The 15899-nt window shown below is 37.0% G+C and overlaps 1 protein-coding gene and 1 long non-coding RNA gene across 2 annotated transcripts in view; one reads left to right on the top strand and one right to left on the bottom strand.

The window, feature by feature from the left end:
* Window positions 1-15899, bottom strand: part of CLYBL (citramalyl-CoA lyase) — a 581768-nt gene that overhangs the window by 42678 nt on the left and 523191 nt on the right. Inside the window, 1 exon segment of the mRNA XM_077297069.1 lies at window positions 12015-12139. Within this exon segment, the coding sequence (XP_077153184.1) occupies window positions 12015-12139 (125 nt within the window).
* LOC143818366 (uncharacterized) lies at window positions 2066-11946 on the top strand. Its single transcript, XR_013224489.1, has 3 exons — window positions 2066-2139; window positions 10553-10679; window positions 11633-11946. It is a non-coding gene; the product is annotated as an uncharacterized LOC143818366 (long non-coding RNA).

Genomic DNA, 15899 nt, shown 5'->3' with positions numbered 1-15899 from the left:
ATATTTGCGTACATATAAGTTATTAAAACCTGAAATTAGTCACTTTTATAATTTTTGTTTTTTGAGCAACTGTTTGAAAACCGACTGACCAGGATAGTTTGGGGTACGGTGTATCTGAAATGATACATTGGTTTATTTTTTATTTTACACCAGTTAAGGTATTTGATTTTTTTTTTTTCAATAAACTTTTTTAGTGAAATTTTGCAACAGTTTTTTTTAAATAATACATTATCAAAACTGTACAGAATAATATTAAAATATATATATATAGGATGGGAAAAGGATGGAAGGAGGAAAGAACAACACAAACAATTGTCGCCTTACTGATAAAACCTAACAAAGAAACATCTTTCTTTGAGTGTCATTGCAATATATACAAAACTTATTACACCTGATGCATAGTACCGATACCTAAGAATCTTTCTTCTTATCCATCCCAATCTATATCTCACCAGTTCCCTAGACGCTAGTGCTGACTCATCAATCCATGGAGCCATTTTGTTCAAATTCATTGATAGTCCCTCTTTTCTTGTATACCCCTTTTCCATATTTAAAAAAAACCAAGCCTATTTATTGTGTTGATATCTTCCTTTTTTTGTTGAGCTCTTAGTAACTAACCAATGTTGTGCTATTAGTTTACCTGCCAAGTACAGCATGCGCCCTATTGCTACTTTACCCAGTTCAGCTATCTGAATGTCTCCCACTTACCTACACAGATTAGTGGCGTTGTTTAGTTACGGTATTTGATTTTTATTGCATAAGCAACTCCTTGTTTTAAAATGGATTCACCAGGACAATGTGCGGTTCTGTGTGTCTGGCCGTTCAATGGCTCAAATCTTTTAAGCAATATTTATCTGATGCGTTTGGGATCATCCTGCTGAAAAGGAACATTGCTCGGGTCCACTTTCTACAAATGATAGGGGGTATCATGGTTACGGTTACTTATGTTCTACTATATGTTTCGGTAAATAAAAAATAAACAAAAAACTTGCTATACAATTAAAAACTGATTAAGACCACGTTCACACATTCAGTATTTGGTCAGTATTTTAATTCAGTATTTGTAAGCCAAAACCAGGAGTGGGTGATAAATGCAGAAGTGGTGACGTGTTTCTATTAAACTTTTCCTCTGATTGTTCCATTCCTGATTAGGACTTACAAATACTGATGTAAAAACTCACCAAACCCTCAGTGTGAGCGCGTGGCCTTATAGATTCTCCTCCTCTGCCCTTCAGAGTGAGAGCGATACTTTGTATCATATGTCCACCACGACTCAAAGAGTAGCTAAGGCTTCTTTCACACTTCCGTCTTCCAAATCTGCACAGGATCCGTCAAGACGTTGAAATGACGGATCCTGTGCAGATTGTGGAAAACGTGTGCACTGGGCCTGTCTTTCTGACGGACCCCTCGAGCCTATGTGCACCTGTTGTGTATGCATCTTCGCAGCGGTAAACGCATACACAACACAAACAAGGTTAAAAAAAATCGCAGTATTCTCACCTACCGGTGTTCCCGCACAGCGTTACCGATGCTCCCGGCAGCTAGCGTTACTTCCTAGTAATACATTGCGAAATCTCGCGAGAAGTCAATGTCTCGCGACACCTCGACTTCTCGCGACATTTCGCAATGTATTACTAGGAAGTATCGATAGCTGCCGGGAGCATCGGTGACACTGCGCGGGAACGCCGGTAGGTGAGAATATTACGATTTTTTATTTTTTTTAGTATTTTTAACATTATATCTTGTTACCATTGATGCTGCATAGGCAGCATCAATAGTAAAAAGAGAAAGAGAGAGAGCGAGAGAGAATTTCTCTGACGGGAAATTCTTCCACGCATGCTCGCTTTTCACAGGCAGCGCAGGATGCGTCGCTGACCGATTTTCCGATGTGCAGAAAAAACGTCCCTCTGAACGTTTTCTCTGCCCGACGGACCGTTTTTTTAATGCAGGATCCAGTGAAAGACGGATGAAACGGATGACCATCCATCACAATCCAACGCTAATACAAGTCTATGAGAAAATGCAGGATCCTGCTAATTTTTTCTTTCTCAAAAAACGACGGATTGTGACGGGAGCTGAAAGACGGAAGTGTGAAAGAGGCCTAAGAGAAAAACGTACAAGGAAAACCATTCCTGGGCAGTAAGTGAAATATGGACTAGAGTCTATTACGAAATTTATGCAATAACTTTCCATCCACAGAAACAGGCTGTACTCGAGCCTGCAGAAATGTGTTTGATCAAGTATTTTGTTTTATTTGGCCATCCAAGGGAATGTCAAAATTGTCCATTTGTCATTTCACTGAACTATGGAATTGATCAGCTCAGATGATTTTATGGAGAGAAAATGTGTAATAATAAAAGAAAATATTAGTCGCTCACACAATAACGTGACTTTAGTTTTCATGTGTACTCAAATAAGTAGCAACTTTCCTCCAAAAATACTTAAAGAATATCAAAAATTAAACTTGACTCAAATGCAATTACCCAGGATGAGAATGTGCACAGCACTCTATATTATAAAGCTCCATCTCCCAAATTCTCTTTCAGCAAGCATCAAGCATCCTACTGGGAGAACGCAGGTGTGCACAGTAGCTAATACATATTTTGGCTAGAAAAACTATTCACTCTAAAATGTAGCCAGAAAAGAATCAAATGATGAAATGATGACCTAGATACATTCTGAGCAGGCTAGATTAGATTACTTGCTAGTACAATGGAAAAAGAATGTGCTTTTTTAATACACTAAAAACTACTGTTGCACAGAAAACAGTTCATAGTCTAAATTCTGGATCTATAATGTTTTTCCCTAGAAACTATAAAATGCTTTACATAAAAAGGAGACAAAGGCATATGAATAAGCCAGAAAAATATTGGCAACCTCAAGGAGAGCTTGTAGTCCAACTTAGTACAAATTAGAGCAGACTTAAAGAAAAATTCCTTTTTCCAAGGAAATATGTAATAGATGTAATAATAATAATATTAGCAAATGCCTCCAATTAGAAATGTAGTACAGTTCTTCTGATTTGCTATGTCGCTTACCCCATGTGTAGGACATTGCCGTAGCGTAGGTATCCATGGTTACAGCCACTAACAGCTAACCAACTAACTGTCACTATATGACTGGCTACAACCATAGAATCCCAAGCTACTGCAATCCTCTGCACATGTGGTAAACGACATGGCGAATCAGAAGAACTATACTATATTTCTAATTGGAGGTATTTTTATTTTAGGTATTTTAGGTGTAGGTATTACACCTACTACATATTAAAATAGAATATTGGAGATGGATATACTCCTTTAAATGAGCGTTACAGACAGAATCATTACACAGGTGTACAAAAAAAATATTTTTTTCAGTTGCCAAGGTTTTTTGAGAGGATTTTGAGGGTGATCAACAATAAAAGTTGTGGGGAGCAGCTCGCTGATATTCTTGGCCATTGCAGCTATTTTATGAATTACTACTCAATTCAGCTAAATATAAGAAACACAAAAACCGTCTTCCCTATACAGTAAAAACATATCAGCATGTGCCATCCTGTTAGTGGCCAAAAGAACACTTTTGGCTTACAATGGGTGAAAGGGGCCTATGGATATTTTCAGCTTATGTACTGGACCCTTTCCTGGCACATACACCGAGCATGTTCACCCACATGCGGCTGTTCAGTATCCCAGTACTACTTGCCGGCATCAAAGGTATTTTTGAATCTCTACAGAACTCTGATCCAGGGCATTTATTCCATTTACTGGCTTTTTCGGTAAAAACAAATCTCTCCAGAAAGGCACACGGTGAAACAATACATAGCATAAAGAAATGATGGCAGAATTGCTGTTTATTATTATTCCCCCTTATGAAGTAATACAACTTCAAAATAGCGTCATAGAAATAAACATGAATTGGGAAATAAAAAAGTTGCCTGGTACATTTCATCTTAACACTATTTCTTCCTTGTTTATTTAAAACTATATTAAAAAATGATTTGCAAAAATAATGAAAAAATAATGAAAAAAATAAAATGTCTTATTTGGTGCCAAACTTTGCTAGTTATGACTTTTTATTTTACTTACAGAGACATTTTATATATCAAACTCACTAGGTACATGATAGTGTTAAGGTCGACAACAAGTTAATGAAGCCTCTCTGATTCTCGCAAAAATCACCATTAGCAACTCAAAATAATTAATTGATTAATCCCTGAGGAAGCAAGAGGGATTAAGTGAAACGCGCGTCAGGGCATAGGTTTCTTGGTCACCTAGCATAGTGCACCTTATTATTGATAAGACTGATCTTGTTGTGTATATATGGGTCGGGTTTAAATATTACTGATTAAATCACTGATTAAATTACTAATGACATTTTTTATGTAAAACGCCCATTGTTCTTACTCCACAGTACTGCACTGCTACTAATGAACTGTTGCCATTTTATGGCTTTGTAGCCTTTTTTATTATCTGTAAAATAAAATGTATTTATTTTTTGCTTCAAAACTCACGTGTTATCTGTTTAATTTACAAAAAGTCTGCATTTATTTCAGTCAGCAGGAAAAGTCACCTTTAGCAAGTAACAATGGGAAGTGAAGCCATATTGGTTGTCACTTTCAATTTAACTTTTTTGTTGTTAAGACCATGTTCACACGTTCAGTATTTGGTCAGGGATTTACATCAGTATTTGTAAGCTAAAACCAGGAGTGGGTGATAAATACAGAAGTGGTGCATATGTTTCTATTATACTTTTCCTCTATTTGTTCCACTCCTGGTTTTGGCTTACAAATACTGATGTAAAATACTGACCAAATACTGATAGTGTGACGGCAGCCAAATACTGACGTAAAATACTGACCTAATACTGAATGTGTGAACGTGGCCTAAAACTGTCATTTTGTCAGTACAGTCAATCAATCAATAGCAAATTATAAGAAGCTCATTCAAAAGTGACAATCAATATGGCTCCACTTCAAGTTGTCACTTTTCCAAAAAAGGCTTCCACGAATAACAGAACATGTCAATATGTTTGTATGTAAATCATTTGATTATTATTATTTTTTGTTATTCCTTGGTACATCTCTAATTCTCCTAAAAGCTTGTGAGCGTACGGGCCATTTAATTATAACAGAAGACGCTGTATAATATACGTCACACAAACAATCAGCCATATAAGAGGTTATCTGTGGGCCATCTGCCTTTCATTTTATGTGTATTGCAGCTCACTGCCTAACAATCATTGGATGAAAAATGATTATATTAATGACTAGCATTGCATACTGGGTTTTCCAATACATAGAACACGCTCAAATTTGCTGTTGTCTCCATGAACGGCTACTTATTTAGACTCAGTACAATACACCTGTCATTCTCTTATTAACCCTACAGCATCCACTATCACAGTAGCTTCTATACTTAATTAAAAAAAAATCTAATGGCGTATATTGGACTATGACTTTGACCATTTACAGCTTGAAATATAGTTGGTATCTGCCTAATTGATTTTCTAAACTTCAGAAAAAAAATAATTCAAGATTTTCATTTGAGGTCAATTTCATCCCTGCAATCAAATATTTTGCTCTACATTTTGCTGTCTTCAAACTTCATTAAGATTTTGACTTAAAGAAATCAAAAAAACAAAGTGATCATAAGAAAAATAAAACTTAAAAAAAAGCACCAAAAACATGCAAAGAAGGCAATACAAAGATATTGTGCAAGAGCCCGAGTTTCCCAGACACTCTATATGCGAGGAGGAAGAGCTACAGATGGAGGAGCCTGAAGACCAAGCAGACACCAAGACATTCTGAAAAAAAATATTCATATGGTTGCCAAATCAACTTGGCACTTAGTAGTAATAATAAAGATAATAATGAAAGGAGTATAAGGCATACAATGCCAAAATGTGTGACATATGGATGGCTGTTAGCAGAGACCACCAATCATGTACTGCTTTGACAAGGTCAAAGCCAATTAGATCCATCTCAGCTTTGAGAGACGGCACTCCACTTTCAAGTGTAAAATATTGCTGTTTTAGGCTTTTCTGGTTGGACTCCTAAACGTTCTAAGGATTTGTTCACAGTTAGCTTTTTCTCACTTTTTTCATGCAGAATTTTAAAGTAACAGTAAAATGAATGAGATTTCTAACATTTCATTCACACGTGGATTTTTTGAAAAAAAGTAATTAATGATATTACAGAGAAAATCACATTACATAGGTCTTACGAAATGAAATTTGCAATGTTAAATAACCAACTACCCAAATTTTCAAAGAAATGGTCTCACTGGGATAACATCTATCCCCTATCCTCCCCCTCCCTCCCTCCCTCCCTCCTAAAATCAATATATAACTTAATATTCTAAAAAAGACGTATTGTTTTTATATACATGAAATCAAACTTACAATGTTTATACATGTCAAACTATATATGTTATAATATGTTATAATCTATACTTTATACGCAATCTTACCCTGCGTGAATTTACAAAAAGTTTTGCAACATAAAAATTTCAAAATGATTAATAAAAATTATTTGAACAGAAAAAAAGTAATTAATAATGTTCACCCTATATTTTCACTATTTCCATGAATTCACACTAAAAACTTAAAGTCTGTTAAGAAAATATACACAATCCAAATAAAAACATTGGAGCTAGATTGTATAAATAGATCTTAATTTCTAAGATTGCCAAACACAAAGCAAAGCAAGAGGGTCTCAGTGGTTAGCGCTACACTTGGGCCACATTACTAAGAGACAGGAGAGACCTGTTAATCCAGTACATGCTTATCTTAGCTCACCATAATACACTAACAGTATTTAAGAAATATTTTTAAAGGACTTGTCCCTTTTTTCCATAACTTTTATCTTTCTAAACTAGATGAAGTGATTTTTCTTATCATTTGTCTAGGTGTCTTCTTTGCTACTATGTTTCCATGTTTAAATTGATTGTTCGACATTGACATTTTTTTTTGTAGAAAGGGATGTTGTCAAAATATCAAACAGAGGCCTACTTACCTTCCGTCACCCCAGTGGATCCAGCACAACCATCTTTGGAGGGCTAGGCCAGCTCCAAAAATGTTCTCAGCACTGTACGCATATCAACAGGACCACTGACACCTGTGATTGTCTGCAGCAGTGAGCAAATACAAGCGCACATCAGATGGCACACTATTTAGTCAGCTGACTGCTGCAGCTAACCACAGGCTTCAGCGGTAAAATCCAGATAGTACAGACATCATTTCCACGGCTGCTGCAGACATCTGGAGCAGCCAATGTTGGATCCACTGATGACTGAAGTTGATTATATGACTGATGGTCATCTTAAAAACATCCATGCCTAAAAATATATATATTTTTTAATTCTGCAGCCATGTGTTGCTCTTTTCTGTCTGTGTTCTTTCTAATGTACGTCCATAGAGTGAAGTTAGAAGTGAAGGACTAAGCACATAAATCCCAGGTCAGACTGCATACATCATCTCTTTGCAGTAGCCAGGGAAACAAATCAAGACACTTTGCAAAGTTGCTCAAAGTGGTTGACCTCACATCTTTTCTAATAGGCCTATGGAAGGATGAAAATAAAAAAATTACTCACCAACCACACTATCACTGTCCCTTGATACTACTACTATTTCTGCTGCCGGTCTCTTTATTCTGTCACGTGTTGGAAGATCCTGACATCTTGCTTTTCCCTTCATTTTGGATGGCATGTGGCGCTGCAGCCAATCTGTGCCTGCAGTGTTGACTTTGGATGCAGAAGCAAGGAGACTGGCGGAGATATTGGCACTAATATTGAGTAACTGCAGTGGTCTGCTAGGTATGGTTATTCATATTTGCAGACCATCATGTGACATTTTTTTTTAAATGACAACCCCTTAGAAAAATAAAAAAAAATCAATAGACAGAGAAATACCCAGATAGTTGTCAGCGCTTCCGTCACAAGGTTCTCGTGGAAATCAAATATACTTATTTAGGAGTTACAGGATAAAACAATGCCATTCGACTCCAACATCCCAGAGTTTTCTTCAGGTTATTTAAAAAATATGTATATCATATATAAAAAAGTGTACCACATTCGCTTTATATATATACCTTGCTTTACAAGAAACCAAAGGAGCAGAATGTTGAGGGAGCTCTATAGCCACACCCAACCAAATGAAAAGGAGGCTAATCGTCCATTTAAAAAAAAAAATTCCAAAAAATAAAAAAAAAATTTTTTTCCTTTTTTTATTTCCTTTTTTCCCTAAAATTCAACAACAATGTATGATCCAGTCGGCATTATTAATCAAACATTTTCAACCACATCATTCAGACCATTGGGAAATAAAGTCTGGAGTTGGTAAATCCAAAAAGATTCTTTCCTATTCAGCACTTGATTGTGATTCAATACATTTTCAGGGATGGATTTTACAAGAATGACAGTGATATTAAATGTTTTTTGATGTTTAATGAATAAATGTCTAGATAAACTGTGTTGGACAAAACCAATTTTAGTATTATGGCGATGACCATTCATTCTAGCTCTAAGGCTGCCGTCACACTAGCAGTATTTGGTCAGTATTTTACCTCAGTATTTGTAAGCCAAAACCAGGAGTGGGTGATAAATACAGAAGTGGTGCATATGTTTCTATTATACTTTTCCTCTATTTGTTCCTGGTTTTGGCTTACAAATACTGATGTAAAATACTGACCAAATACTGCTAGTGTGACGGCAGCCTTAGCCTTTGGGTCGTACGGCCGACATATTGCAGGCCACATGAACAGATGACTACATAAATTACAAAAGTACTTTCGCAGGTTAAATGTTGTTGACGGAAGCGCCGACGACTATCTGGGAATTTCTCAGTCTATTGATCCTTTGGTTTCTTGTGAAGCAAGGTATATATAAAGCAAATGTGGTACACTTTTTATATATGATATACAGTTAATTCCATATATATTTGGACAGTGTAACTGAAAACCACCGCAGTGAAGGCCTGGCAGAGCAACAAAATGGAGGAAACACAGCGGCTGGTGATGTCCATGAGTTCAAGACTTCAGGCACTCATTGCCAACAAAGGGTTTTCAGCCAAGTACTAGAAATGAACATTTTATTTAAAATTATATAATCTGTCCAATTACTTTTGGTCCCTTTAAAAACAGGGTGGCACATGTTAAGGAGCTGAAACTCCTAAACCCTTCATCCAATTTTTTATGTGGATACCCTCAAATGAAAGCTGAAAGTCTGAACTTCAACTGCGTCTGAATTGTTTTGTTTAAAATTCATTGTTGTAATGTCTATAACCAAAATTAGAAAAATGTTGTCTCTGTCCAAATATATATGGACTTAACTGTACATATTTTTTAAATAACCTGAAGAAGACTCGGGGATATTGGAGTCGAAATGCATTGTTTTATCCTGTAACTCCTAAATAAACAATAATATTTGATTTCCATGAGAATCTTGTGACGGAAGTGCCGACAACTATCTGGGTATCTCTCCGTCTATTGATTGCTTTCACCACGGTTGTCTGAAGCCTCCCGTGAGCCCAGCTGGTCGAGCTGCAGTCCGCCTCCTCGGGATTCCTGTGGGATCTTGTTTATGCCTCATTTCGCCTGTTTCTGGTGAGTGCAACTATTTTAGAATGCAATTTAGAAACAGTTTTTACTACACTTAGATCGTGTGCGGCGCCTGCTCCCCTTTTTTCTCTCTATCTCTTAGGGTCAGATTGAAAAAAAAAGTTTAGACACATGTTTTAGGGTATGGTAACACAAGGTGGAAACACTATGGAACTTTTCAGCTGGATTTTCCCAAATCTCGTCTGCATGACGAATAACGAAATCAAGATGCCATGCAGGCGGAAACCGACCAACGTTGCGGATTTTCAATCCATGTGAATTTATGTTGCAGATTTGTTGGTAATGTTCCATACTAAGTTTAAAGGGAAGTCAAAATCTGCAACTAATCCCATTTACTGTGAATTTAGGGACATATTACGCTCAGATCTGCAGCAAAATCTGCAACGTCTATATGAAAAAAAAAAAAAAACTATTTTCACTTACCCTGACATTTCAGTGGCGCCCTGGCCTGGTTTTCTGCTGGTCTCTATTCAACCCCATGTGACCGCTGCAACCTGTAATTGTCAGCAGCGGTTGCATGAAATGGGACAACATTACAGGAGGCTGGTCTGTACAGAGACCAGCAGAAGGTCAGGCAATGAAGCCTTAAAAGAGCTAGGATGTGAGAATCAAGTATACATATTATGTTTAGAACTATCTGCAGAGGGAAATATTGAGAAAAATCTGAACTAAAATTGGTGCCGATTTGCTGCTGTAGCTGTTGCTGCAGATTCTAGAAGAATTGCTGAAATTTTCCAAAACATACCTTAAAATTTTGATTGTTTGAACAAATTATTTGTCTATTTGTATCCTTTTCATATCTTTTTCTTCTGATATGATATTGTAGAAAAATATATATTTGTCACCTTTACACATAGGACAGTGCCTACTATTACTCTGTGAGGGTTAGTTGTCCAATGGAGAAAAATATATAAAATAACATTGTAATGTCTTATCTTCACCTTAAACACAACATAGTGATTGATATGGAAAGCAAACGATTGACGTTTACCGCAGACCTGTGATCACCGGGCTTTGTATGCCAAACACCACAGAGACAATTTACCTGGATAAAGACATCTCGGGAATACGGAAATCTATCCAGGTTTGCATGTTTTATGGGATTTTTAATATTATACTGTAAATGACAGGTATATCTTAATAATAGCCCCCTATGCCCCCAAGAGCGCTCCTTACATGACAGTCCGCCGGCAACCAATATGGGCTAAATACATAGCCTTGATTGGCATACTTAGCCAGTCTCTTTCACAAGCTCAGGCAGCCTAGCTGGAGTGCATACAGCAGTGTATTCCTATTTTCATAGAAACCCACTACTGTGGATACAAAGAGTTGTCGTATTGTGCGAAAGGAAATTACCGATGTGGTCTAAATTGTGATTCTTCGGAAATGATAGAAAATTGTAAAATAAAAAAAAAGTACATTTAAGCTTGTGAAAACCGAAATTGTTATCTGGTACAAGTGGATAGTCTTTTGAGTACATTCTCTTTTGAAATCAGACCCCATATGCAACTAATTACTATACACAGCATGATGATCCACATTTACTAGCAATTTCTGTTTAACGATTTAAGGTATGAAGTAAGATACACTATGATGTGGATTGTAGTGCATTAAAACATGGCATTCTCCTAGTTTTTCATAAAGGGAAGCAAACTAGATTATATCAAATAAACTAAGAGATAATTAGCAGACGATGCTAAAACTGGCATAAAACCTTCCTTCGGGCGACTCCTAATTTAAGTATTACTGGCACAAAGTGGCGACAGATTGTGCCTCAACATTGCAATATTTACATAGCAGAAACCCACAGTGCAGAAAACGTGAGGCTCAATGATGCACTAAATTAGCAACAACCATTTTCCAGTGTTAATTTACTTGGTTGCATATATCTAAATCTCTGACTTTAAATCGCTATTCTGCTTAGACTTATTTCTTAATCATCACAATTAAAAAGAATTACACGGCCATCAAATCCTGACCTGGCATAACACAGGATTAATGTATCTAGCTGTCTCAAATGTTCTTTTCTGCTTTCAGAGTTGATTTCAATTTCATGAGCCGGGAACACTAATAATTTTACGTAAGCAGAATGCATGCTTTCTCTGCTTGAGAAGCAAGCAGCCGCACTAAAGACGTGTGGAAAGTTTCCAAGAAAGCAAAAAGAGAGAAAATGAAGGAGAAATAGCAAGTGGCGTATGAAAAGGATTAGAAAAAAAATAAAACAAGCACAAAAAAAAAGAATGGACTTAAACAAAAAATAATAATGAAAAAAGATTTTATTTAGCTTCTAGTAACATTTTAAATAAAAATGATTGATTATGTGTTTGTTTGTGTCACGCAAATGATCTGGGGAGATTTACAAAGTTATGTAGATGTGTGTGTGTATATATATATATATATATATATTATTTCTTTTTACCTTTCCTAATCTCTGGTGTTCTTGAAATGCAGAAATCAATTCGGAGGCCCATTTTATTTTGTCAGCACTCGGAGTAAACTGCTCCTGGACAATAGGAATCTGGCTTGGGTGAATCACCTGCTTACCTACAAGAAGATTAATAACACCAGAAACATGAATCAACAACAGATGTTCACGCAAAATGTGTCAAACATTCAAAGATGGAGAATGCCTCCCGGACTAGACATTAAATAATAACAAATAATTACTGTAATAGCGTTCTTTTTTTATCCCTGGCACTCCAGAGCAGCATGAATCCTTTCCTTGTGCTCAGGCGGCATGGAAGGATAAATGCAGCCTTGACTCAATTCAGAGCGCTTTAAAAGAATACAAATAATCAGTTCTGTTTTAAAGCAAACAAAAAAATGGAGCCCCATTTTTTTTACTTTATTGTCTAGCTAGCAAAAAGGGGCCGAGAGCTGGAATAAACCCGAAAAGAAGCAGAAGGACCCTGGGCTATTAAACAGGTTAAATGTGAAGCCTGCAAGTGAAAAAAAAAATATTATTTGTTTTTTTTTTAATTTAGAAAAGAACACAAACTAGTGAAAACCTATCATGCGGTTAAACAATGCAGGGCTCTGCGTCGTAAGATGTCCGTGCCTCTCTTACGATGATCTTGTATAGTAAACGTTACATTGTGTCTTCAAAAGTAGAAACTCTACAGCTAACATTTTCTTCGTTAACATATCAAAGATGCGACTTTATTGTCTATACCCTTTCAAAATCTAAATCTGTAATAATCATTACATCTTAAAATATTGGGGGGAAAAAGACATGGTATTACTGGCACAGATGCCCTGCCAGATAAAAGTGTCACAACAGAAATATTAAAAAAAAAGTAATGTGTTCTTCTAGGTATCTAATCTGCTCTTGCTATTTATTATTGTCTTTACTAATCTTTTATTTCTGTTATATAGAAAAAGAAGGCAATTAACAGAGTTGGTATATTATTCTGTTTTTATATGCCTGTTTTTTTTTTCCCAAATAGTAAAATTAAATTCTAAATTTCATTACTCATGCTTCAGTAGCCATTACATTGTTACTAAGAAATATAGTTTGGGCTTTTAGATGGTGTTCGCTAGGTTTCCAAGATTTTTGGCAACCTTTTTTGATCTGTACTATCTGTAATATTTTAAAAAATTCTGATAATCTACAATAATAATCATGTCAAAAATTTAAAAAAGAACAAAAATAACAGTTAAAGCTTTATTATATTGGAAACATTGTAAGACCATACACATCAATACCTTTCGGAAAAAAAAAAAATTGTCATAGGAGCAATTCACACGAATTAGCAGAATTTTATATACAACCTTCACGCGGATTTTTTTCGACAGTAACCACTGCATGTAAAAGAGCTAAAAGAAATGTGACACTTGACAAAGGCTGCGTAATCTGTTTAAACTGAAACACTATATTGTCTGCTCAGGTATCCAGCAACACTTGACATATCATTCTAGGTCAATTTGTCAGCTATGAAGGGATTATGGAACATAATGCAAACTCTTCATGTGAGGGTCTCTACTATAACAAAGCAAGGTGCGCCGGTGTGATGCTCAGCGTCTCCCTCCATATAATGACCTTAAGTAGCTGTGGTATTTATTGGCATTCTGCAAATAAAACTTTAAGGATTCTTTTGTGGATTTCTCTTAGTACAGCAAGGTAGGGATAATAATCATAACAAACTATTAATAAAGTTTACCTGGAACAGCATTGTCCTTTTGCTTAAGAGGATTAAACTCTCAGTTTTAAGTCCGATTTCGCACATTTTACCATACCTTGACAAACCTCTATCACAGCTCTAGGAGCAGACACCAATGAACTAAGCTTCCTATTGTTGGATTAGGATATGCATGAACTGGCCAATTAATTTACACAGAAGTAGCAGACCACCTGAGCTATAGCTATGCAGCCAGGCACGCTAGGGAGAGTCTCTGCTCTCTTATCACTGCCACACACCAGTGCTTACCGCATGCTCGGCACTCTTACGTATTAGAGGTGTCTTACGGTAGCATTAGAAGATGATTTATAGAACTTTTACAATAAAGTTACTATATAGAGATGATTCATTATCCTGCTACTATTGCTATGATATGTTCACAGATATTTTCATTCAGTTATCAATTGTTTTCCTTTAAAAAATGGCCTATAATATATTTACTCGCAAGAAAAGCTCCATTCACACAAAAGGGTGAATTTTACCATTTGTGAGAAAAGGACTCATCTCTTATTCATATTGCCTCCATGTGGCATCTGTTTTTATCTCATCCGTTATTTTCATTGAAGGAGTGTCTTTGCTAATAAAACACCCCCTCTAAGGTCACGTTATTATTAAAATTGTTCACTGAGTAATAGTTTGATGAGCAAAGGATGTAAATCGGCATCCTTCCAACTTTCATCCGTGTTTCACTGATCCCCGTAGGCTTTTACACTGTGTGCACAATTATTAGGCAAATGATTATTTTCTCCATATCATCTTTTTTATACATATTTTTGAACTCTAAGCTGTGTAAACTTGAATGCTTATTGAACAAAGCAGATCAGGTGATGGATATTTGTGTAAGACCGGTTTCACACGTCCTGATATTTCCGGTACCGGAAAAAAACGGTACCGGAGATATCCGTGTCCATGTGTGTAATACTTGCGGCACGCGTGTGTTAACCGGGTGCCGCATCAGTACCACACGGATGGCCGCTGGGGAAGAAGAGATAAAGTAAGCGCTGTTCCCCAGCGGCAGGTGCTGAAGATGGCTCTCATCATTCTCCCCTGCTCTGCCGGCAATCGGCGCGAGCAAAAGAAGAATGATGAGAGTTATATTAAAGTCAGAACAATGATGGCAAGTGGGGGCTTTTGGGACTCTTACTCCCATCATCTGACACCTGCTGCCCCTAATAACAGTGACAGCAGGATTGGATGATTGGGGTATTCATCAGCCACCGCCTGCGATATAACAAAATAAATGAATGAAAAACCCGGCGTGGGTTCCCCCCCCTATTTTCTTGAACCAACCAGGCAAAAATCACAGCTGGGGTTGTAACCCTCAGCTGTCAGCTTTAGCAAGGTTAGTTATCAAGAATAGAGGGGTCCCCATGCTGTTTTTTTAAATTCTTTAAATAAATTAAAAAAACGGCATGGGGTCCCCCTCATTTTTGACATCTAGCCTTGCTAAAGCTCACAGCTGGGGGCTGGCATTCTCAGGCTGGTAAGGGGTCATTGATACAGGCCCCCCAGCCTAAAAACAGCAGCCCACAGCTGCCCAGAAAAGGCGCATCTATTAGATGAGCCATTTCTGGCACTTTGCCCGGCTCTTCTCACTTGCCCTGTAGCGGTGGCAAGTTGGGCTAATATTTGTGGGGTTGATGTCCCCTTTGTGACATCAAGCTAACGGCTTAGTAATGGAGAGGTGTCTATAAGACACCTCTTCATTACTAATCCTATAGCTATATGTTAAATGAAGACACAGACAGAATAAAATCCTTTAATTGAAAAAATGACACAAACTCCTTTAATAATCTCAATTAAACCATACTTATGACCGCGCCTAAGTCCACCAAAGGCCTCGATCTCCGGTAATAAAAAAAAATTAAAATCAACAATATACCATACCTGGCAGTCGTTATGTTCCACGCTGTAATCCATGTCTGGGGGCTAAATAGATTTCAACCTGGACGGTGCCAACATGCAACCGTCCTGGCTGAGAACCACTGGTGAATGAGCTGCTGTGAGCGCATCATCATTGAGCAGTGGAAATAAGGGGGAACCCATGCCGGGTTTTTCATTCATTTATTTCGTTATATCGCAGGCGGCGTCGGCTGAGGAATATCCAGAACATCCGATCCTTCTGT

The sequence above is a fragment of the Ranitomeya variabilis genome, chromosome 3, assembly GCF_051348905.1.
Source record: "Ranitomeya variabilis isolate aRanVar5 chromosome 3, aRanVar5.hap1, whole genome shotgun sequence".
In the NCBI taxonomy this organism is placed as follows: Eukaryota; Metazoa; Chordata; class Amphibia; order Anura; family Dendrobatidae; genus Ranitomeya; species Ranitomeya variabilis.
The sequence above is the reverse complement of the archived record's forward strand: the minus strand, read 5'-3'. Positions and strand labels throughout refer to the sequence as shown.